The 22,893-nt window shown below is 37.5% G+C and overlaps 1 protein-coding gene across 1 annotated transcript in view; it reads right to left on the minus strand.

Moving 5' to 3' along the window:
- The window catches only part of AHNAK2 (AHNAK nucleoprotein 2), a 432,971-nt gene that overhangs the window by 6,426 nt on the left and 403,652 nt on the right, over positions 1 to 22,893 (minus strand). Inside the window, exon 8 of the mRNA XM_078662300.1 lies at positions 410 to 22,882. Coding sequence (XP_078518426.1) covers positions 410 to 22,882 — 22,473 coding nt within the window. The remainder of the gene's footprint in view (positions 1 to 409; positions 22,883 to 22,893) is intronic.

Consider the following 22,893-nt stretch of genomic DNA (forward strand, 5'->3'; position numbering starts at 1 on the left):
TCTGTAATGCCTCCTGGAATATCTATATTTCCCATCTTGTCATCAACTTGTTTAAGAATTTGTTCTGATATTTTGATGTCCATGAAAGTTGTTCCAATTTCATCATCAGGTGTTTCAATGTGAGCTTTATCAAGTTCTACCATTTTTAGAGATGGAATGCCAGTTTCCATCTTTGATATTGTGGTTAGTTTCGCCTCTATCTCAGACAAAGAATCAACAGTTGCTGCTTTGATAAAAATATCATGACATCCTGAGTCTGTTTTTTCTTCTGGAATGTAGATTGCAGTTTCTAGCTCTTGTACATTTGGGCTCATTACAGTTAATTCTGCATCACAAAGAGAAATACCTTTCTCCCATGTGTCCAAGTTATTGATGGGATCCTCAGTTGTGGAAAGATCACACATATCACCTTCTTCAATCAAAATTTTCATTCCTGCATCATTTACACTATCCTGTACAACAACTTCTTTCAGCTCTTCAGTTTTTGCCAATTCAACTTTTCCTTCCTTTGGCAAAGATATTGGTGCTTCTCGACTCCGTCCTTTTGTTACAACTTTTTCAATTGTTGACCTTTCCATTCTAATTGTTTTCTTTTTGCTCCTTGTTGCCTTCACTTCAGTTTCTACATGTTTCTCCAAAGTTGTTTCGATATCTGGAGATGACATTTCAGTCTCTAAAACTTTATTCACATTTTCCTCAGGAGAAGGTGAGAATTCCTTTTGCCGCTCCTTACTGTCCTCCAGAGCTTCCACATCCTCCAGTATTTGCGAAGAAGTTATTCTGAATGATGATAATATAAGTTTGTGAGGTTTTAATGATATGTCATATTCTAGAAGCTCAGATTCTGTGGAGGACTTTGTAACATCTCCTTGAGATTCAATATTTTCCATCAATGCATTAACTTGTTTGCAAACTTCCTTTGATATTTTAATGTCTATAGAAGAAGTTTCAATGTCATCATGTGGTGTTTCAATGCGCGTTTTGTCAAGTTCTTCTATTTTTAGAGATGGCATGACAGTTTCCATCTTTGATGTTTTGATTAGTTTAGCCGCTGTCTCAGATAAAGCATCAACAGTTGTTGCTTCAGTAAGCACCCCCTGAAATGCTGAGTCTGTTTTTTCTTCTGGAATGGTGATTGCAGTTTCTAGCTCTTGTACACTGGGCCTCAAAACAGTTAATTCTGCATCACTAAGAGAAATACCTTTCTCCCCTTTGTACAAGTCATTGATGGAATCCTCGGTTGTCGAAAGATCACGCACATCACCTTTGCCTGGCACACTACTATCAGTTGATATATCATCAAGTGCAATTTTTCTGCCAGTCATTTGATCTTTATCTTCTAGCTGCACATCTTCCACTTTTATTGTGCTTAGTATAGCATTCTCTGACACATGCTCCTCAGTAGGCTGCTCTTGTGGAGTGTCAGTGCTGGTAGTATCTGCAATAGATTTACTATCAACATTTTCTTTCATAGCCAAACAATCTTCTAAGGAGAATTCAACTTTTTCCAGCTGGACGTGCAAAGTATCTGGCAGTTTCAGAATTTCCGTTGCATTAACTTCTTCAATCAAAATTTTCGTTCCTGCATCATTTACACTATCCTGTACAACAACTTCTTTCAGCTCTTCAGTTTTTGCCAATTCAACTGTTCCTTCCTTTGGCAAAGATAGTGGTGCTTCTCGACTCCGTCCTTTCGTTACAACTTTTTCAATTGTTGACCTTTCCATTCTAATTGTTTTCTTTTTGCTCTTTGTTGCCTTCACTTCAGTTTCTACATGTTTCTCCAAAGGTGTTTCGATATCTGGAGATGACATTTCAGTCTCTAAAACTTTATTCACATTTTCCTCAGGAGAAGGTGAGAATTCCTTTTGCCGCTCCTTACTGTCCTCCAGAGCTTCCACATCCTCCAGTATTTGCGAAGAAGTTATTCTGAATGATGATAATGTAAGTTTGTGAGGTTTTAATGAAATGTCACATTCTAGAAGCTCAGATTCTGTGGAGGACTCTGTAACATCTCGTTGAGATTCTATATTTTCCATCAATGCATAAACTTGTTTGCAAGCTTCCTTTGATATTTTAATGTCTATAGAAGAGGTTTCCATGTCATCATGTGGTGTTTCAATGTGTGTTTTGTCAAGTTCTTCTATTGTTAGAGATGGAATGACAGTTTCCATCTTTGATGTTTTGTTTAGTTGAGCCGCTGTTGCAGATAAAGCATCAACAGTTGTTGCTTCAGTAAACATCCCATGAAATGCTGAGTCTGTTTTTTCTTCTGGAATGGTGATTGCAGTTTCTAGCTCTTGTACACTGGACCTCAATACAGTTGATTCTGCATTGCTAAGAGAAATACCTTTCTCCCCATTGTCCAAGTCATTGATGGACTCCTCGGTTGTTGAAAGATCACACACATCACCTTTGACTGGCACACTACTATCAGTTGATATATCGTCAGCTGCAATTTTTACGCCAGTCATTTGATCTTTATCTTCCAGCTGCACATCTTCTACTTTTATTGTGCTTATTATAGCATTCTCTGAGACATGCTCCTCAATAGGTGGCTCTTGTTCAGTGGCATTGCTGGTAGTGTCTGCTATAGATCCACTATCTACATCTTCTTTCAAAGCCAAACAATCTTCTAAGGAGAATTCAACTTTTATCGTCTGGAAGTGCACAGTATCTGGTACTTTCAGAAGTTCAGTTGCATTAACTTCTTCAATCAAATCGTTAATTCCTGCACCATTTACACTATCCTGTACATCATTTTCTTTCAACTCTTCAGTTTTTGTCAGTTCAGCTTTTCCTTCCTTTGGCAAAGATATTGGTGCTTCTCGAATCCTTTCTTTTGTTACAACTTTTTCAATGGTTGACTTTTTCATTCTAAATGTTTTCTTTTTGTTCTTTTTTGCCTTCACTTCAGTTTCTACATGTTTCTCCAATGCTATTTCGATATCTGAAGATGACATTTCAGTCTCTAGAACTTTTGTCACATTATCCCCAGGAGAAGGTGAGAATTCCTTTAGCTCTTCCTTGCTTTCCTCAGGAGCTTCCGCATTGTCCAGTATTTGCAAAGAAGTTATTCCGAATGATGGTAATGTACGTTTGTGAGGTTTTAATGAAATGTCATATTCTAGAGGCTCAGAATCTCTGTAGGACTCTGTAATATCTTCTTGAGATTCTATATTTTCCATTAACGCATCAACTTGTTTAAGAACGTCCTCTGATATTTTAATATCTATGGCAGTTGTTTCAATTTCATCATATGGTGTTTCAATGTGTGCTTTCTCAAGTTCTTCCATTTTTAGAGATGGAATGCCAATCTCCATCTTTGATGTTTTGGTTAGTTTAGCCGCTGTCTCAGTTAAAGCATCAACAGTTGTTGTTTCAGTAAGCATGCCATGACATTCTGAGTCTGTTTTTGCTTCTGGAATGTATATTGTAGTTTCTATTTCTTGTACACTGGACCTCAATACAGTTAATTCTGCATTTCTAAGAGAAATACCTTTCACCCATTTGTCTAAGTCATTGATGGAATCCTCGGTTGTCGGAAGATCACGCACATCACCTTTGCCTGGCACACTACTATCAGTTGATATATCATCAAGTGCAATTTTTCCGCCAGTCATTTGATCTTTATCTTCTAGCTGCACATCTTCCACTTTTATTGTGCTTAGTATAGCATTCTCTGACACATGCTCCTCAGTAGGCTGCTCTTGTGGAGTGTCAGTGCTGGTAGTATCTGCAATAGATTTACTATCAACATTTTCTTTCATAGCCAAACAATCTTCTAAGGAGAATTCAACATTTTCCAGCTGGACGTTCAAAGTATCTGGCAGTTTCAGAATTTCCGATGCATTAACTTCTTCAATCAAAATTTTCGTTCCTGCATCATTTACACTATCCTGTACAACAACTTCTTTCAGCTCTTCCGTTTTTGCCAATTCAACTGTTCCTTCCTTTGGCAAAGATAGTGGTGCTTCTCGACTCCGTCCTTTTGTTACAACTTTTTCAATTGTTGACCTTTCCATTCTAATTGTTTTCTTTTTGCTCTTTTTTGCCTTCACTTCAGTTTCTACATGTTTCTCCAAAGGTGTTTCGATATCTGGAGATGACATTTCAGTCTCTAAAACTTTATTCACAGTTTCCTCAGGAAAAGGTGAGAATTCCTTTTGCCGCTCCTTACTGTCCTCCAGAGCTTCCACATCCTCCAGTATTTGCGAAGAAGTTATTCTGAATGATGATAATGTAAGTTTGTGAGGTTTTATTGAAATGTCACATTCTAGAAGCTCAGATTCTGTGGAGGACTCTGTAACATCTCGTTGAGATTCTATATTTTCCATCAATGCATCAACTTGTTTGCAAACTTCCTTTGATATTTTAATGTCTATAGAAGAGGTTTCAATGTCATCATGTGGTGTTTCAATGTGTGTTTTGTCAAGTTCTTCTATTGTTAGAGATGGAATGACAGTTTCCATCTTTGATGTTTTGTTTAGTTGAGCCGCTGTTTCAGATAAAGCATCAACAGTTGTTGCTTCAGTAAACATCCCATGAAATGCTGAGTCTGTTTTTTTTTCTGGAATGGTGATTGCAGTTTCTAGCTCTTGTACACTGGACCTCAATACAGTTAATTCTGCATCGCTAAGAGAAATACCTTTCTCCCCATTGTCCAAGTCATTGATGGACTCCTCGGTTGTGGAAAGATCACACACATCACCTTTGACTGGCACACTACTATCAGTTGATATATCGTCAGCTGCAATTTTTACACCAGTCATGTGATCTTTATCTTCCAGCTGCACATCTTCTACTTTTATTGTGCTTATTATAGCATTCTCTGAGACATGCTCCTCAATAGGTGGCTCTTGTTCAGTGGCATTGCTGGTAGTGTCTGCTATAGATCCACTATCTACATCTTCTTTCATAGCCAAACAATCTTCTAAGGAGAATTCAACTTTTATCGTCTGGAAGTGCACAGTATCTGGTACTTTCAGAAGTTCAGTTGCATTAACTTCTTCAATCAAATTGTTAATTCCTGCACCATTTACACTATCCTGTACATCATTTTCTTTCAACTCTTCAGTTTTTGTCAGTTCAGCTTTTCCTTCCTTTGGCAAAGATATTGGTGCTTCTCGAATCCTTTCTTTTGTTACAACTTTTTCAATGGTTGACTTTTTCATTCTAAATGTTTTCTTTTTGTTCTTTTTTGCCCTCACTTCAGTTTCTACATGTTTCTCCAATGCTGTTTCGATATCTGGAGATGACATTTCAGTCTCTAGAACTTTTTTCACATTATCCTCAGGAGAAGGTGGGAATTCCTTTAGCTCTTCCTTGCTTTCCTCAGGAGCTTCCGCATTGTCCAGTATTTGCAAAGAAGTTTTTCCGAATGATGGTAATGTACGTTTGTGAGGTTTTAATGAAATGTCATATTCTAGAGGCTCAGAATCTCTGGAGGACTCTGTAACATCTTCTTGAGATTCTATATTTTCCATTAACGCATCAACTTGTTTAAGAACGTCCTCTGATATTTTAATATCTATGGCAGTTGTTTTAATTTCATCATATGGTGTTTCCATGTGTGCTTTCTCAAGTTCTTCCATTTTTAGAGATGGAATGCCAATCTCCATCTTTGATGTTTTGGTTAGTTTAGCCGCTGTCTCAGTTGAAGCATCAACAGTTGTTGTTTCAGTAAGCATGCCATGACATTCTGAGTCTGTTTTTGCTTCTGGAATGTATATTGTAGTTTCTATTTCTTGTACACTGGACCTCAATACAGTTAATTCTGCATTTCTAAGAGAAATACCTTTCACCCATTTGTCTAAGTCATTGATGGAATCCTCGGTTGTCGGAAGATCACGCACATCACCTTTGCCCAGCACACTACTATCAGTTGATATATCATCAAGTGCAATTTTTCCGCCAGTCATTTGATCTTTATCTTCTAGCTGCACATCTTCCACTTTTATTGTGCTTAGTATAGCATTCTCTGACACATGCTCCTCAGTAGGCTGCTCTTGTGGAGTGTCAGTGCTGGTAGTATCTGCAATAGATTTACTATCAACATTTTCTTTCATAGCCAAACAATCTTCTAAGGAGAATTCAACTTTTTCCAGCTGGACGTGCAAAGTATCTGGCAGTTTCAGAATTTCCGTTGCATTAACTTCTTCAATCAAAATTTTCGTTCCTGCATCATTTACACTATCCTGTACAACAACTTCTTTCAGCTCTTCAGTTTTTGCCAATTCAACTGTTCCTTCCTTTGGCAAAGATAGTGATGCTTCTCGACTCCGTCCTTTTGTTACAACTTTTTCAATTGTTGACCTTTCCATTCTAATTGTTTTCTTTTTGCTCTTTGTTGCCTTCACTTCAGTTTCTACATGTTTCTCCAAAGGTGTTTCGATATCTGGAGATGACATTTCAGTCTCTAAAACTTTATTCACATTTTCCTCAGGAGAAGGTGAGAATTCCTTTTGCCGCTCCTTACTGTCCTCCAGTGCTTCCAAATCCTCCAGTATTTGCGAAGAAGTTATTCTGAATGATGATAATGTAAGTTTGTGAGGTTTTAATGAAATGTCACATTCTAGAAGCTCAGATTCTGTGGAGGACTCTGTAACATCTCGTTGAGATTCTATATTTTCCATCAATGAATCAACTTGTTTGCAAACTTCCTTTGATATTTTAATGTCTATAGAAGAGGTTTCCATGTCATCATGTGGTGTTTCAATGTGTGTTTTGTCAAGTTCTTCTATTGTTAGAGATGGAATGACAGTTTCCATCTTTGATGTTTTGTTTAGTTGAGCCGCTGTTTCAGATAAAGCATCAACAGTTGTTGCTTCAGTAAACATCCCATGAAATGCTGAGTCTGTTTTTTCTTCTGGAATGGTGATTGCAGTTTCTAGCTCTTGTACACTGGACCTCAATACAGTTGATTCTGCATCGCTAAGAGAAATACCTTTCTCCCCATTGTCCAAGTCATTGATGGACTCCTCGGTAGTTGAAAGATCACACACATCACCTTTGACTGGCACAGTACTATCAATTGATATATCGTCAGCTGCAATTTTTACGCCAGTCATTTGATCTTTATCTTCCAGCTGCACATCTTCTACTTTTATTGTGCTTATTATAGCATTCTCTGAGACATGCTCCTCAATAGGTGGCTCTTGTTCAGTGGCATTGCTGGTAGTGTCTGCTATAGATCCACTATCTACATCTTCTTTCATAGCCAAACATTCTTCTAAGGAGAATTCAACTTTTATCTTTTGGAAGTGCACAGTATCTGGTACTTTCAGAAGTTCAGTTGCATTAACTTCTTCAATCAAATCGTTAATTCCTGCACCATTTACACTATCCTGTACATCATTTTCTTTCAACTCTTCAGTTTTTGTCAGTTCAGCTTTTCCTTCCTTTGGCAAAGATATTGGTGCTTCTCGAATCCTTACTTTTGTTACAACTTTTTCAATGGTTGACTTTTTCATTCTAAATGTTTTCTTTTTGTTCTTTTTTGCCTTCACTTCAGTTTCTATATGTTTCTCCAATGCTATTTCGATATCTGGAGATGACATTTCAGTCTCTATAACTTTTTTCACATTATCCTCAGGAGAAGGTGAGAATTCCTTTAGCTCTTCCTTGCTTTCCTCAGGAGCTTCCGCATTGTCCAGTATTTGCAAAGAAGTTATTCCGAATGATGGTAATGTACGTTTGTGAGGTTTTAATGAAATGTCATATTCTAGAGGCTCAGAACCTCTGGAGGACTCTGTAACATCTTCTTGAGATTCTATATTTTCCATTAACGCATCAACTTGTTGAAGAACGTCCTCTGATATTTTAATATCTATGGCAGTTGTTTCAATTTCATCATATGGTGTTTCAATGTGTGCTTTCTCAAGTTCTTCCATTTTTAGAGATGGAATGCCAATCTCCATCTTTGATGTTTTGGTTAGTTTAGCCGCTGTCTCAGTTAAAGCATCAACAGTTGTTGTTTCAGTAAGCATGCCATGACATTCTGAGTCTGTTTTTGCTTCTGGAATGTATATTGTAGTTTCTATTTCTTGTACACTGGACCTCAATACAGTTAATTCTGCATTTCTAAGAGAAATACCTTTCACCCATTTGTCTAAGTCATTGATGGAATCCTCAGTTGTCGGAAGATCACGTACATCACCTTTGCCTGGCACACTACTATCAGTTGATATATCATCAAGTGCAATTTTTCCGCCAGTCATTTGATCTTTATCTTCTAGCTGCACATCTTCCACTTTTATTGTGCTTAGTATAACATTCTGTGACACATGCTCCTCAGTAGGCTGCTCTTGTGGAGTGTCAGTGCTGGTAGTATCTGCAATAGATTTACTATCAACATTTTCTTTCATAGCCAAACAATCTTCTAATGAGAATTCAACTTTTTCCAGCTGGACGTGCAAAGTATCTGGCAGTTTCAGAATTTCCGTTGCATTAACTTCTTCAATCAAAATTTTCGTTCCTGCATCATTTACACTATCCTGTACAACAACTTCTTTCAGCTCTTCAGTTTTTGCCAATTCAATTGTTCCTTCCTTTGGCAAAGATAGTGGTGCTTCTCGACTCCGTCCTTTTGTTACAACTTTTTCAATTGTTGACCTTTCCATTCTAATTGTTTTCTTTTTGCTCTTTGTTGCCTTCACTTCAGTTTCTACATGTTTCTCCAAAGGTGTTTCGATATCTGGAGATGACATTTCAGTCTCTAAAACTTTATTCACATTTTCCTCAGGAGAAGGTGAGAATTCCTTTTGCCGCTCCTTACTGTCCTCCAGTGCTTCCAAATCCTCCAGTATTTGCGAAGAAGTTATTCTGAATGATGATAATGTAAGTTTGTGAGGTTTTAATGAAATGTCACATTCTAGAAGCTCAGATTCTGTGGAGGACTCTGTAACATCTCGTTGAGATTCTATATTTTCCATCAATGCATCAAATTGTTTGCAAACTTCCTTTGATATTTTAATGTCTATAGAAGAGGTTTCCATGTCATCATGTGGTGTTTCAATGTGTGTTTTGTCAAGTTCTTCTATTGTTAGAGATGGAATGACAGTTTCCATCTTTGATGTTTTGTTTAGTTGAGCCGCTGTTTCAGATAAAGCATCAACAGTTGTTGCTTCAGTAAACATCCCATGAAATGCTGAGTCTGTTTTTTCTTCTGGAATGGTGATTGCAGTTTCTAGCTCTTGTACACTGGACCTCAATACAGTTAATTCTGAATCGCTAAGAGAAATACCTTTCTCCCCATTGTCCAAGTCATTGATGGACTCCTCGGTTGTTGAAAGATCACACACATCACCTTTGACTGGCACACTACTACCAGTTGATATATCGTCAGCTGCAATTTTTACGCCAGTCATTTGATCTTTATCTTCTAGCTGCACATCTTCCACTTTTATTGTGCTTAGTATAGCATTCTCTGACACATGCTCCTCAGTAGGCTGCTCTTGTGGAGTGTCAGTGCTGGTAGTATCTGCAATAGATTTACTATCAACATTTTCTTTCATAGCCAAACAATCTTCTAAGGAGAATTCAACTTTTTCCAGCTGGACGTGCAAAGTATCTGGCAGTTTCAGAATTTCCGTTGCATTAACTTCTTCAATCAAAATTTTCGTTCCTGCATCATTTACACTATCCTGTACAACAACTTCTTTCAGCTCTTCAGTTTTTGCCAATTCAACTGTTCCTTCCTTTGGCAAAGATAGTGATGCTTCTCGACTCCGTCCTTTTGTTACAACTTTTTCAATTGTTGACCTTTCCATTCTAATTGTTTTCTTTTTGCTCTTTGTTGCCTTCACTTCAGTTTCTACATGTTTCTCCAAAGATGTTTCGATATCTGGAGATGACATTTCAGTCTCTAAAACTTTATTCACATTTTCCTCAGGAGAAGGTGAGAATTCCTTTTGCCGCTCCTTACTGTCCTCCAGTGCTTCCAAATCCTCCAGTATTTGCGAAGAAGTTATTCTGAATGATGATAATGTAAGTTTGTGAGGTTTTAATGAAATGTCACATTCTAGAAGCTCAGATTCTGTGGAGGACTCTGTAACATCTCGTTGAGATTCTATATTTTCCATCAATGAATCAACTTGTTTGCAAACTTCCTTTGATATTTTAATGTCTATAGAAGAGGTTTCCATGTCATCATGTGGTGTTTCAATGTGTGTTTTGTCAAGTTCTTCTATTGTTAGAGATGGAATGACAGTTTCCATCTTTGATGTTTTGTTTAGTTGAGCCGCTGTTTCAGATAAAGCATCAACAGTTGTTGCTTCAGTAAACATCCCATGAAATGCTGAGTCTGTTTTTTCTTCTGGAATGGTGATTGCAGTTTCTAGCTCTTGTACACTGGACCTCAATACAGTTGATTCTGCATCGCTAAGAGAAATACCTTTCTCCCCATTGTCCAAGTCATTGATGGACTCCTCGGTAGTTGAAAGATCACACACATCACCTTTGACTGGCACAGTACTATCAATTGATATATCGTCAGCTGCAATTTTTACGCCAGTCATTTGATCTTTATCTTCCAGCTGCACATCTTCTACTTTTATTGTGCTTATTATAGCATTCTCTGAGACATGCTCCTCAATAGGTGGCTCTTGTTCAGTGGCATTGCTGGTAGTGTCTGCTATAGATCCACTATCTACATCTTCTTTCATAGCCAAACATTCTTCTAAGGAGAATTCAACTTTTATCTTTTGGAAGTGCACAGTATCTGGTACTTTCAGAAGTTCAGTTGCATTAACTTCTTCAATCAAATCGTTAATTCCTGCACCATTTACACTATCCTGTACATCATTTTCTTTCAACTCTTCAGTTTTTGTCAGTTCAGCTTTTCCTTCCTTTGGCAAAGATATTGGTGCTTCTCGAATCCTTACTTTTGTTACAACTTTTTCAATGGTTGACTTTTTCATTCTAAATGTTTTCTTTTTGTTCTTTTTTGCCTTCACTTCAGTTTCTATATGTTTCTCCAATGCTATTTCGATATCTGGAGATGACATTTCAGTCTCTATAACTTTTTTCACATTATCCTCAGGAGAAGGTGAGAATTCCTTTAGCTCTTCCTTGCTTTCCTCAGGAGCTTCCGCATTGTCCAGTATTTGCAAAGAAGTTATTCCGAATGATGGTAATGTACGTTTGTGAGGTTTTAATGAAATGTCATATTCTAGAGGCTCAGAACCTCTGGAGGACTCTGTAACATCTTCTTGAGATTCTATATTTTCCATTAACGCATCAACTTGTTGAAGAACGTCCTCTGATATTTTAATATCTATGGCAGTTGTTTCAATTTCATCATATGGTGTTTCAATGTGTGCTTTCTCAAGTTCTTCCATTTTTAGAGATGGAATGCCAATCTCCATCTTTGATGTTTTGGTTAGTTTAGCCGCTGTCTCAGTTAAAGCATCAACAGTTGTTGTTTCAGTAAGCATGCCATGACATTCTGAGTCTGTTTTTGCTTCTGGAATGTATATTGTAGTTTCTATTTCTTGTACACTGGACCTCAATACAGTTAATTCTGCATTTCTAAGAGAAATACCTTTCACCCATTTGTCTAAGTCATTGATGGAATCCTCAGTTGTCGGAAGATCACGTACATCACCTTTGCCTGGCACACTACTATCAGTTGATATATCATCAAGTGCAATTTTTCCGCCAGTCATTTGATCTTTATCTTCTAGCTGCACATCTTCCACTTTTATTGTGCTTAGTATAACATTCTGTGACACATGCTCCTCAGTAGGCTGCTCTTGTGGAGTGTCAGTGCTGGTAGTATCTGCAATAGATTTACTATCAACATTTTCTTTCATAGCCAAACAATCTTCTAATGAGAATTCAACTTTTTCCAGCTGGACGTGCAAAGTATCTGGCAGTTTCAGAATTTCCGTTGCATTAACTTCTTCAATCAAAATTTTCGTTCCTGCATCATTTACACTATCCTGTACAACAACTTCTTTCAGCTCTTCAGTTTTTGCCAATTCAATTGTTCCTTCCTTTGGCAAAGATAGTGGTGCTTCTCGACTCCGTCCTTTTGTTACAACTTTTTCAATTGTTGACCTTTCCATTCTAATTGTTTTCTTTTTGCTCTTTGTTGCCTTCACTTCAGTTTCTACATGTTTCTCCAAAGGTGTTTCGATATCTGGAGATGACATTTCAGTCTCTAAAACTTTATTCACATTTTCCTCAGGAGAAGGTGAGAATTCCTTTTGCCGCTCCTTACTGTCCTCCAGTGCTTCCAAATCCTCCAGTATTTGCGAAGAAGTTATTCTGAATGATGATAATGTAAGTTTGTGAGGTTTTAATGAAATGTCACATTCTAGAAGCTCAGATTCTGTGGAGGACTCTGTAACATCTCGTTGAGATTCTATATTTTCCATCAATGCATCAAATTGTTTGCAAACTTCCTTTGATATTTTAATGTCTATAGAAGAGGTTTCCATGTCATCATGTGGTGTTTCAATGTGTGTTTTGTCAAGTTCTTCTATTGTTAGAGATGGAATGACAGTTTCCATCTTTGATGTTTTGTTTAGTTGAGCCGCTGTTTCAGATAAAGCATCAACAGTTGTTGCTTCAGTAAACATCCCATGAAATGCTGAGTCTGTTTTTTCTTCTGGAATGGTGATTGCAGTTTCTAGCTCTTGTACACTGGACCTCAATACAGTTAATTCTGAATCGCTAAGAGAAATACCTTTCTCCCCATTGTCCAAGTCATTGATGGACTCCTCGGTTGTTGAAAGATCACACACATCACCTTTGACTGGCACACTACTACCAGTTGATATATCGTCAGCTGCAATTTTTACGCCAGTCATTTGATCTTTATCTTCTAGCTGCACATCTTCCACTTTTATTGTGCTTAGTATAGCATTCTCTGACACATGCTCCTCAGTAGGCTGCTCTTGTGGAGTGTCAGTGCTGGTAGTATCTGCAATAGATTTACTATCAACATTTTCTTTCATAGCCAAACAATCTTCTAAGGAGAATTCAATTTTTTCCAGCTGGACGTGCAAAGTATCTGGCAGTTTCAGAATTTCCGTTGCATTAACTTCTTCAATCAAAATTTTCGTTCCTGCATCATTTACACTATCCTGTACAACAACTTCTTTCAGCTCTTCAGTTTTTGCCAATTCAACTGTTCCTTCCTTTGGCAAAGATAGTGATGCTTCTCGACTCCGTCCTTTTGTTACAACTTTTTCAATTGTTGACCTTTCCATTCTAATTGTTTTCTTTTTGCTCTTTGTTGCCTTCACTTCAGTTTCTACATGTTTCTCCAAAGGTGTTTCGATATCTGGAGATGACATTTCAGTCTCTAAAACTTTATTCACATTTTCCTCAGGAGAAGGTGAGAATTCCTTTTGCCGCTCCTTACTGTCCTCCAGTGCTTCCAAATCCTCCAGTATTTGCGAAGAAGTTATTCTGAATGATGATAATGTAAGTTTGTGAGGTTTTAATGAAATGTCACATTCTAGAAGCTCAGATTCTGTGGAGGACTCTGTAACATCTCGTTGAGATTCTATATTTTCCATCAATGAATCAACTTGTTTGCAAACTTCCTTTGATATTTTAATGTCTATAGAAGAGGTTTCCATGTCATCATGTGGTGTTTCAATGTGTGTTTTGTCAAGTTCTTCTATTGTTAGAGATGGAATGACAGTTTCCATCTTTGATGTTTTGTTTAGTTGAGCCGCTGTTTCAGATAAAGCATCAACAGTTGTTGCTTCAGTAAACATCCCATGAAATGCTGAGTCTGTTTTTTCTTCTGGAATGGTGATTGCAGTTTCTAGCTCTTGTACACTGGACCTCAATACAGTTGATTCTGCATCGCTAAGAGAAATACCTTTCTCCCCATTGTCCAAGTCATTGATGGACTCCTCGGTAGTTGAAAGATCACACACATCACCTTTGACTGGCACAGTACTATCAATTGATATATCGTCAGCTGCAATTTTTACGCCAGTCATTTGATCTTTATCTTCCAGCTGCACATCTTCTACTTTTATTGTGCTTATTATAGCATTCTCTGAGACATGCTCCTCAATAGGTGGCTCTTGTTCAGTGGCATTGCTGGTAGTGTCTGCTATAGATCCACTATCTACATCTTCTTTCATAGCCAAACATTCTTCTAAGGAGAATTCAACTTTTATCTTTTGGAAGTGCACAGTATCTGGTACTTTCAGAAGTTCAGTTGCATTAACTTCTTCAATCAAATCGTTAATTCCTGCACCATTTACACTATCCTGTACATCATTTTCTTTCAACTCTTCAGTTTTTGTCAGTTCAGCTTTTCCTTCCTTTGGCAAAGATATTGGTGCTTCTCGAATCCTTACTTTTGTTACAACTTTTTCAATGGTTGACTTTTTCATTCTAAATGTTTTCTTTTTGTTCTTTTTTGCCTTCACTTCAGTTTCTATATGTTTCTCCAATGCTATTTCGATATCTGGAGATGACATTTCAGTCTCTATAACTTTTTTCACATTATCCTCAGGAGAAGGTGAGAATTCCTTTAGCTCTTCCTTGCTTTCCTCAGGAGCTTCCGCATTGTCCAGTATTTGCAAAGAAGTTATTCCGAATGATGGTAATGTACGTTTGTGAGGTTTTAATGAAATGTCATATTCTAGAGGCTCAGAACCTCTGGAGGACTCTGTAACATCTTCTTGAGATTCTATATTTTCCATTAACGCATCAACTTGTTGAAGAACGTCCTCTGATATTTTAATATCTATGGCAGTTGTTTCAATTTCATCATATGGTGTTTCAATGTGTGCTTTCTCAAGTTCTTCCATTTTTAGAGATGGAATGCCAATCTCCATCTTTGATGTTTTGGTTAGTTTAGCCGCTGTCTCAGTTAAAGCATCAACAGTTGTTGTTTCAGTAAGCATGCCATGACATTCTGAGTCTGTTTTTGCTTCTGGAATGTATATTGTAGTTTCTATTTCTTGTACACTGGACCTCAATACAGTTAATTCTGCATTTCTAAGAGAAATACCTTTCACCCATTTGTCTAAGTCATTGATGGAATCCTCAGTTGTCGGAAGATCACGTACATCACCTTTGCCTGGCACACTACTATCAGTTGATATATCATCAAGTGCAATTTTTCCGCCAGTCATTTGATCTTTATCTTCTAGCTGCACATCTTCCACTTTTATTGTGCTTAGTATAACATTCTGTGACACATGCTCCTCAGTAGGCTGCTCTTGTGGAGTGTCAGTGCTGGTAGTATCTGCAATAGATTTACTATCAACATTTTCTTTCATAGCCAAACAATCTTCTAATGAGAATTCAACTTTTTCCAGCTGGACGTGCAAAGTATCTGGCAGTTTCAGAATTTCCGTTGCATTAACTTCTTCAATCAAAATTTTCGTTCCTGCATCATTTACACTATCCTGTACAACAACTTCTTTCAGCTCTTCAGTTTTTGCCAATTCAATTGTTCCTTCCTTTGGCAAAGATAGTGGTGCTTCTCGACTCCGTCCTTTTGTTACAACTTTTTCAATTGTTGACCTTTCCATTCTAATTGTTTTCTTTTTGCTCTTTGTTGCCTTCACTTCAGTTTCTACATGTTTCTCCAAAGGTGTTTCGATATCTGGAGATGACATTTCAGTCTCTAAAACTTTATTCACATTTTCCTCAGGAGAAGGTGAGAATTCCTTTTGCCGCTCCTTACTGTCCTCCAGTGCTTCCAAATCCTCCAGTATTTGCGAAGAAGTTATTCTGAATGATGATAATGTAAGTTTGTGAGGTTTTAATGAAATGTCACATTCTAGAAGCTCAGATTCTGTGGAGGACTCTGTAACATCTCGTTGAGATTCTATATTTTCCATCAATGCATCAAATTGTTTGCAAACTTCCTTTGATATTTTAATGTCTATAGAAGAGGTTTCCATGTCATCATGTGGTGTTTCAATGTGTGTTTTGTCAAGTTCTTCTATTGTTAGAGATGGAATGACAGTTTCCATCTTTGATGTTTTGTTTAGTTGAGCCGCTGTTTCAGATAAAGCATCAACAGTTGTTGCTTCAGTAAACATCCCATGAAATGCTGAGTCTGTTTTTTCTTCTGGAATGGTGATTGCAGTTTCTAGCTCTTGTACACTGGACCTCAATACAGTTAATTCTGAATCGCTAAGAGAAATACCTTTCTCCCCATTGTCCAAGTCATTGATGGACTCCTCGGTTGTTGAAAGATCACACACATCACCTTTGACTGGCACACTACTACCAGTTGATATATCGTCAGCTGCAATTTTTACGCCAGTCATTTGATCTTTATCTTCTAGCTGCACATCTTCCACTTTTATTGTGCTTAGTATAGCATTCTCTGACACATGCTCCTCAGTAGGCTGCTCTTGTGGAGTGTCAGTGCTGGTAGTATCTGCAATAGATTTACTATCAACATTTTCTTTCATAGCCAAACAATCTTCTAAGGAGAATTCAATTTTTTCCAGCTGGACGTGCAAAGTATCTGGCAGTTTCAGAATTTCCGTTGCATTAACTTCTTCAATCAAAATTTTCGTTCCTGCATCATTTACACTATCCTGTACAACAACTTCTTTCAGCTCTTCAGTTTTTGCCAATTCAACTGTTCCTTCCTTTGGCAAAGATAGTGATGCTTCTCGACTCCGTCCTTTTGTTACAACTTTTTCAATTGTTGACCTTTCCATTCTAATTGTTTTCTTTTTGCTCTTTGTTGCCTTCACTTCAGTTTCTACATGTTTCTCCAAAGGTGTTTCGATATCTGGAGATGACATTTCAGTCTCTAAAACTTTATTCACATTTTCCTCAGGAGAAGGTGAGAATTCCTTTTGCCGCTCCTTACTGTCCTCCAGTGCTTCCAAATCCTCCAGTATTTGCGAAGAAGTTATTCTGAATGATGATAATGTAAGTTTGTGAGGTTTTAATGAAATGTCACATTCTAGAAGCTCAGATTCTGTGGAGGACTCTGTAACATCTCGTTGAGATTCTATATTTTCCATCAATGAATCAACTTGTTTGCAAACTTCCTTTGATATTTTAATGTCTATAGAAGAGGTTTCCATGTCATCATGTGGTGTTTCAATGTGTGTTTTGTCAAGTTCTTCTATTGTTAGAGATGGAATGACAGTTTCCATCTTTGATGTTTTGTTTAGTTGAGCCGCTGTTTCAGATAAAGCATCAACAGTTGTTGCTTCAGTAAACATCCCATGAAATGCTGAGTCTGTTTTTTCTTCTGGAATGGTGATTGCAGTTTCTAGCTCTTGTACACTGGACCTCAATACAGTTGATTCTGCATCGCTAAGAGAAATACCTTTCTCCCCATTGTCCAAGTCATTGATGGACTCCTCGGTAGTTGAAAGATCACACACATCACCTTTGACTGGCACAGTACTATCAATTGATATATCGTCAGCTGCAATTTTTACGCCAGTCATTTGATCTTTATCTTCCAGCTGCACATCTTCTACTTTTATTGTGCTTATTATAGCATTCTCTGAGACATGCTCCTCAATAGGTGGCTCTTGTTCAGTGGCATTGCTGGTAGTGTCTGCTATAGATCCACTATCTACATCTTCTTTCATAGCCAAACATTCTTCTAAGGAGAATTCAACTTTTATCTTTTGGAAGTGCACAGTATCTGGTACTTTCAGAAGTTCAGTTGCATTAACTTCTTCAATCAAATCGTTAATTCCTGCACCATTTACACTATCCTGTACATCATTTTCTTTCAACTCTTCAGTTTTTGTCAGTTCAGCTTTTCCTTCCTTTGGCAAAGATATTGGTGCTTCTCGAATCCTTACTTTTGTTACAACTTTTTCAATGGTTGACTTTTTCATTCTAAATGTTTTCTTTTTGTTCTTTTTTGCCTTCACTTCAGTTTCTATATGTTTCTCCAATGCTATTTCGATATCTGGAGATGACATTTCAGTCTCTATAACTTTTTTCACATTATCCTCAGGAGAAGGTGAGAATTCCTTTAGCTCTTCCTTGCTTTCCTCAGGAGCTTCCGCATTGTCCAGTATTTGCAAAGAAGTTATTCCGAATGATGGTAATGTACGTTTGTGAGGTTTTAATGAAATGTCATATTCTAGAGGCTCAGAACCTCTGGAGGACTCTGTAACATCTTCTTGAGATTCTATATTTTCCATTAACGCATCAACTTGTTGAAGAACGTCCTCTGATATTTTAATATCTATGGCAGTTGTTTCAATTTCATCATATGGTGTTTCAATGTGTGCTTTCTCAAGTTCTTCCATTTTTAGAGATGGAATGCCAATCTCCATCTTTGATGTTTTGGTTAGTTTAGCCGCTGTCTCAGTTAAAGCATCAACAGTTGTTGTTTCAGTAAGCATGCCATGACATTCTGAGTCTGTTTTTGCTTCTGGAATGTATATTGTAGTTTCTATTTCTTGTACACTGGACCTTAATACAGTTAATTCTGCATTTCTAAGAGAAATACCTTTCACCCATTTGTCTAAGTCATTGATGGAATCCTCAGTTGTCGGAAGATCACGTACATCACCTTTGCCTGGCACACTACTATCAGTTGATATATCATCAAGTGCAATTTTTCCGCCAGTCATTTGATCTTTATCTTCTAGCTGCACATCTTCCACTTTTATTGTGCTTAGTATAACATTCTGTGACACATGCTCCTCAGTAGGCTGCTCTTGTGGAGTGTCAGTGCTGGTAGTATCTGCAATAGATTTACTATCAACATTTTCTTTCATAGCCAAACAATCTTCTAATGAGAATTCAACTTTTTCCAGCTGGACGTGCAAAGTATCTGGCAGTTTCAGAATTTCCGTTGCATTAACTTCTTCAATCAAAATTTTCGTTCCTGCATCATTTACACTATCCTGTACAACAACTTCTTTCAGCTCTTCAGTTTTTGCCAATTCAATTGTTCCTTCCTTTGGCAAAGATAGTGGTGCTTCTCGACTCCGTCCTTTTGTTACAACTTTTTCAATTGTTGACCTTTCCATTCTAATTGTTTTCTTTTTGCTCTTTGTTGCCTTCACTTCAGTTTCTACATGTTTCTCCAAAGGTGTTTCGATATCTGGAGATGACATTTCAGTCTCTAAAACTTTATTCACATTTTCCTCAGGAGAAGGTGAGAATTCCTTTTGCCGCTCCTTACTGTCCTCCAGTGCTTCCAAATCCTCCAGTATTTGCGAAGAAGTTATTCTGAATGATGATAATGTAAGTTTGTGAGGTTTTAATGAAATGTCACATTCTAGAAGCTCAGATTCTGTGGAGGACTCTGTAACATCTCGTTGAGATTCTATATTTTCCATCAATGCATCAAATTGTTTGCAAACTTCCTTTGATATTTTAATGTCTATAGAAGAGGTTTCCATGTCATCATGTGGTGTTTCAATGTGTGTTTTGTCAAGTTCTTCTATTGTTAGAGATGGAATGACAGTTTCCATCTTTGATGTTTTGTTTAGTTGAGCCGCTGTTTCAGATAAAGCATCAACAGTTGTTGCTTCAGTAAACATCCCATGAAATGCTGAGTCTGTTTTTTCTTCTGGAATGGTGATTGCAGTTTCTAGCTCTTGTACACTGGACCTCAATACAGTTAATTCTGAATCGCTAAGAGAAATACCTTTCTCCCCATTGTCCAAGTCATTGATGGACTCCTCGGTTGTTGAAAGATCACACACATCACCTTTGACTGGCACACTACTACCAGTTGATATATCGTCAGCTGCAATTTTTACGCCAGTCATTTGATCTTTATCTTCTAGCTGCACATCTTCCACTTTTATTGTGCTTAGTATAGCATTCTCTGACACATGCTCCTCAGTAGGCTGCTCTTGTGGAGTGTCAGTGCTGGTAGTATCTGCAATAGATTTACTATCAACATTTTCTTTCATAGCCAAACAATCTTCTAAGGAGAATTCAACTTTTTCCAGCTGGACGTGCAAAGTATCTGGCAGTTTCAGAATTTCCGTTGCATTAACTTCTTCAATCAAAATTTTCGTTCCTGCATCATTTACACTATCCTGTACAACAACTTCTTTCAGCTCTTCAGTTTTTGCCAATTCAACTGTTCCTTCCTTTGGCAAAGATAGTGATGCTTCTCGACTCCGTCCTTTTGTTACAACTTTTTCAATTGTTGACCTTTCCATTCTAATTGTTTTCTTTTTGCTCTTTGTTGCCTTCACTTCAGTTTCTACATGTTTCTCCAAAGGTGTTTCGATATCTGGAGATGACATTTCAGTCTCTAAAACTTTATTCACATTTTCCTCAGGAGAAGGTGAGAATTCCTTTTGCCGCTCCTTACTGTCCTCCAGTGCTTCCAAATCCTCCAGTATTTGCGAAGAAGTTATTCTGAATGATGATAATGTAAGTTTGTGAGGTTTTAATGAAATGTCACATTCTAGAAGCTCAGATTCTGTGGAGGACTCTGTAACATCTCGTTGAGATTCTATATTTTCCATCAATGAATCAACTTGTTTGCAAACTTCCTTTGATATTTTAATGTCTATAGAAGAGGTTTCCATGTCATCATGTGGTGTTTCAATGTGTGTTTTGTCAAGTTCTTCTATTGTTAGAGATGGAATGACAGTTTCCATCTTTGATGTTTTGTTTAGTTGAGCCGCTGTTTCAGATAAAGCATCAACAGTTGTTGCTTCAGTAAACATCCCATGAAATGCTGAGTCTGTTTTTTCTTCTGGAATGGTGATTGCAGTTTCTAGCTCTTGTACACTGGACCTCAATACAGTTGATTCTGCATCGCTAAGAGAAATACCTTTCTCCCCATTGTCCAAGTCATTGATGGACTCCTCGGTAGTTGAAAGATCACACACATCACCTTTGACTGGCACAGTACTATCAATTGATATATCGTCAGCTGCAATTTTTACGCCAGTCATTTGATCTTTATCTTCCAGCTGCACATCTTCTACTTTTATTGTGCTTATTATAGCATTCTCTGAGACATGCTCCTCAATAGGTGGCTCTTGTTCAGTGGCATTGCTGGTAGTGTCTGCTATAGATCCACTATCTACATCTTCTTTCATAGCCAAACATTCTTCTAAGGAGAATTCAACTTTTATCTTTTGGAAGTGCACAGTATCTGGTACTTTCAGAAGTTCAGTTGCATTAACTTCTTCAATCAAATCGTTAATTCCTGCACCATTTACACTATCCTGTACATCATTTTCTTTCAACTCTTCAGTTTTTGTCAGTTCAGCTTTTCCTTCCTTTGGCAAAGATATTGGTGCTTCTCGAATCCTTACTTTTGTTACAACTTTTTCAATGGTTGACTTTTTCATTCTAAATGTTTTCTTTTTGTTCTTTTTTGCCTTCACTTCAGTTTCTATATGTTTCTCCAATGCTATTTCGATATCTGGAGATGACATTTCAGTCTCTATAACTTTTTTCACATTATCCTCAGGAGAAGGTGAGAATTCCTTTAGCTCTTCCTTGCTTTCCTCAGGAGCTTCCGCATTGTCCAGTATTTGCAAAGAAGTTATTCCGAATGATGGTAATGTACGTTTGTGAGGTTTTAATGAAATGTCATATTCTAGAGGCTCAGAACCTCTGGAGGACTCTGTAACATCTTCTTGAGATTCTATATTTTCCATTAACGCATCAACTTGTTGAAGAACGTCCTCTGATATTTTAATATCTATGGCAGTTGTTTCAATTTCATCATATGGTGTTTCAATGTGTGCTTTCTCAAGTTCTTCCATTTTTAGAGATGGAATGCCAATCTCCATCTTTGATGTTTTGGTTAGTTTAGCCGCTGTCTCAGTTAAAGCATCAACAGTTGTTGTTTCAGTAAGCATGCCATGACATTCTGAGTCTGTTTTTGCTTCTGGAATGTATATTGTAGTTTCTATTTCTTGTACACTGGACCTCAATACAGTTAATTCTGCATTTCTAAGAGAAATACCTTTCACCCATTTGTCTAAGTCATTGATGGAATCCTCAGTTGTCGGAAGATCACGTACATCACCTTTGCCTGGCACACTACTATCAGTTGATATATCATCAAGTGCAATTTTTCCGCCAGTCATTTGATCTTTATCTTCTAGCTGCACATCTTCCACTTTTATTGTGCTTAGTATAACATTCTGTGACACATGCTCCTCAGTAGGCTGCTCTTGTGGAGTGTCAGTGCTGGTAGTATCTGCAATAGATTTACTATCAACATTTTCTTTCATAGCCAAACAATCTTCTAATGAGAATTCAACTTTTTCCAGCTGGACGTGCAAAGTATCTGGCAGTTTCAGAATTTCCGTTGCATTAACTTCTTCAATCAAAATTTTCGTTCCTGCATCATTTACACTATCCTGTACAACAACTTCTTTCAGCTCTTCAGTTTTTGCCAATTCAATTGTTCCTTCCTTTGGCAAAGATAGTGGTGCTTCTCGACTCCGTCCTTTTGTTACAACTTTTTCAATTGTTGACCTTTCCATTCTAATTGTTTTCTTTTTGCTCTTTGTTGCCTTCACTTCAGTTTCTACATGTTTCTCCAAAGGTGTTTCGATATCTGGAGATGACATTTCAGTCTCTAAAACTTTATTCACATTTTCCTCAGGAGAAGGTGAGAATTCCTTTTGCCGCTCCTTACTGTCCTCCAGTGCTTCCAAATCCTCCAGTATTTGCGAAGAAGTTATTCTGAATGATGATAATGTAAGTTTGTGAGGTTTTAATGAAATGTCACATTCTAGAAGCTCAGATTCTGTGGAGGACTCTGTAACATCTCGTTGAGATTCTATATTTTCCATCAATGCATCAAATTGTTTGCAAACTTCCTTTGATATTTTAATGTCTATAGAAGAGGTTTCCATGTCATCATGTGGTGTTTCAATGTGTGTTTTGTCAAGTTCTTCTATTGTTAGAGATGGAATGACAGTTTCCATCTTTGATGTTTTGTTTAGTTGAGCCGCTGTTTCAGAT

This window comes from Lissotriton helveticus, chromosome 9, assembly GCF_964261635.1.
Source record: "Lissotriton helveticus chromosome 9, aLisHel1.1, whole genome shotgun sequence".
NCBI lineage: Eukaryota > Metazoa > Chordata > Amphibia > Caudata > Salamandridae > Lissotriton > Lissotriton helveticus.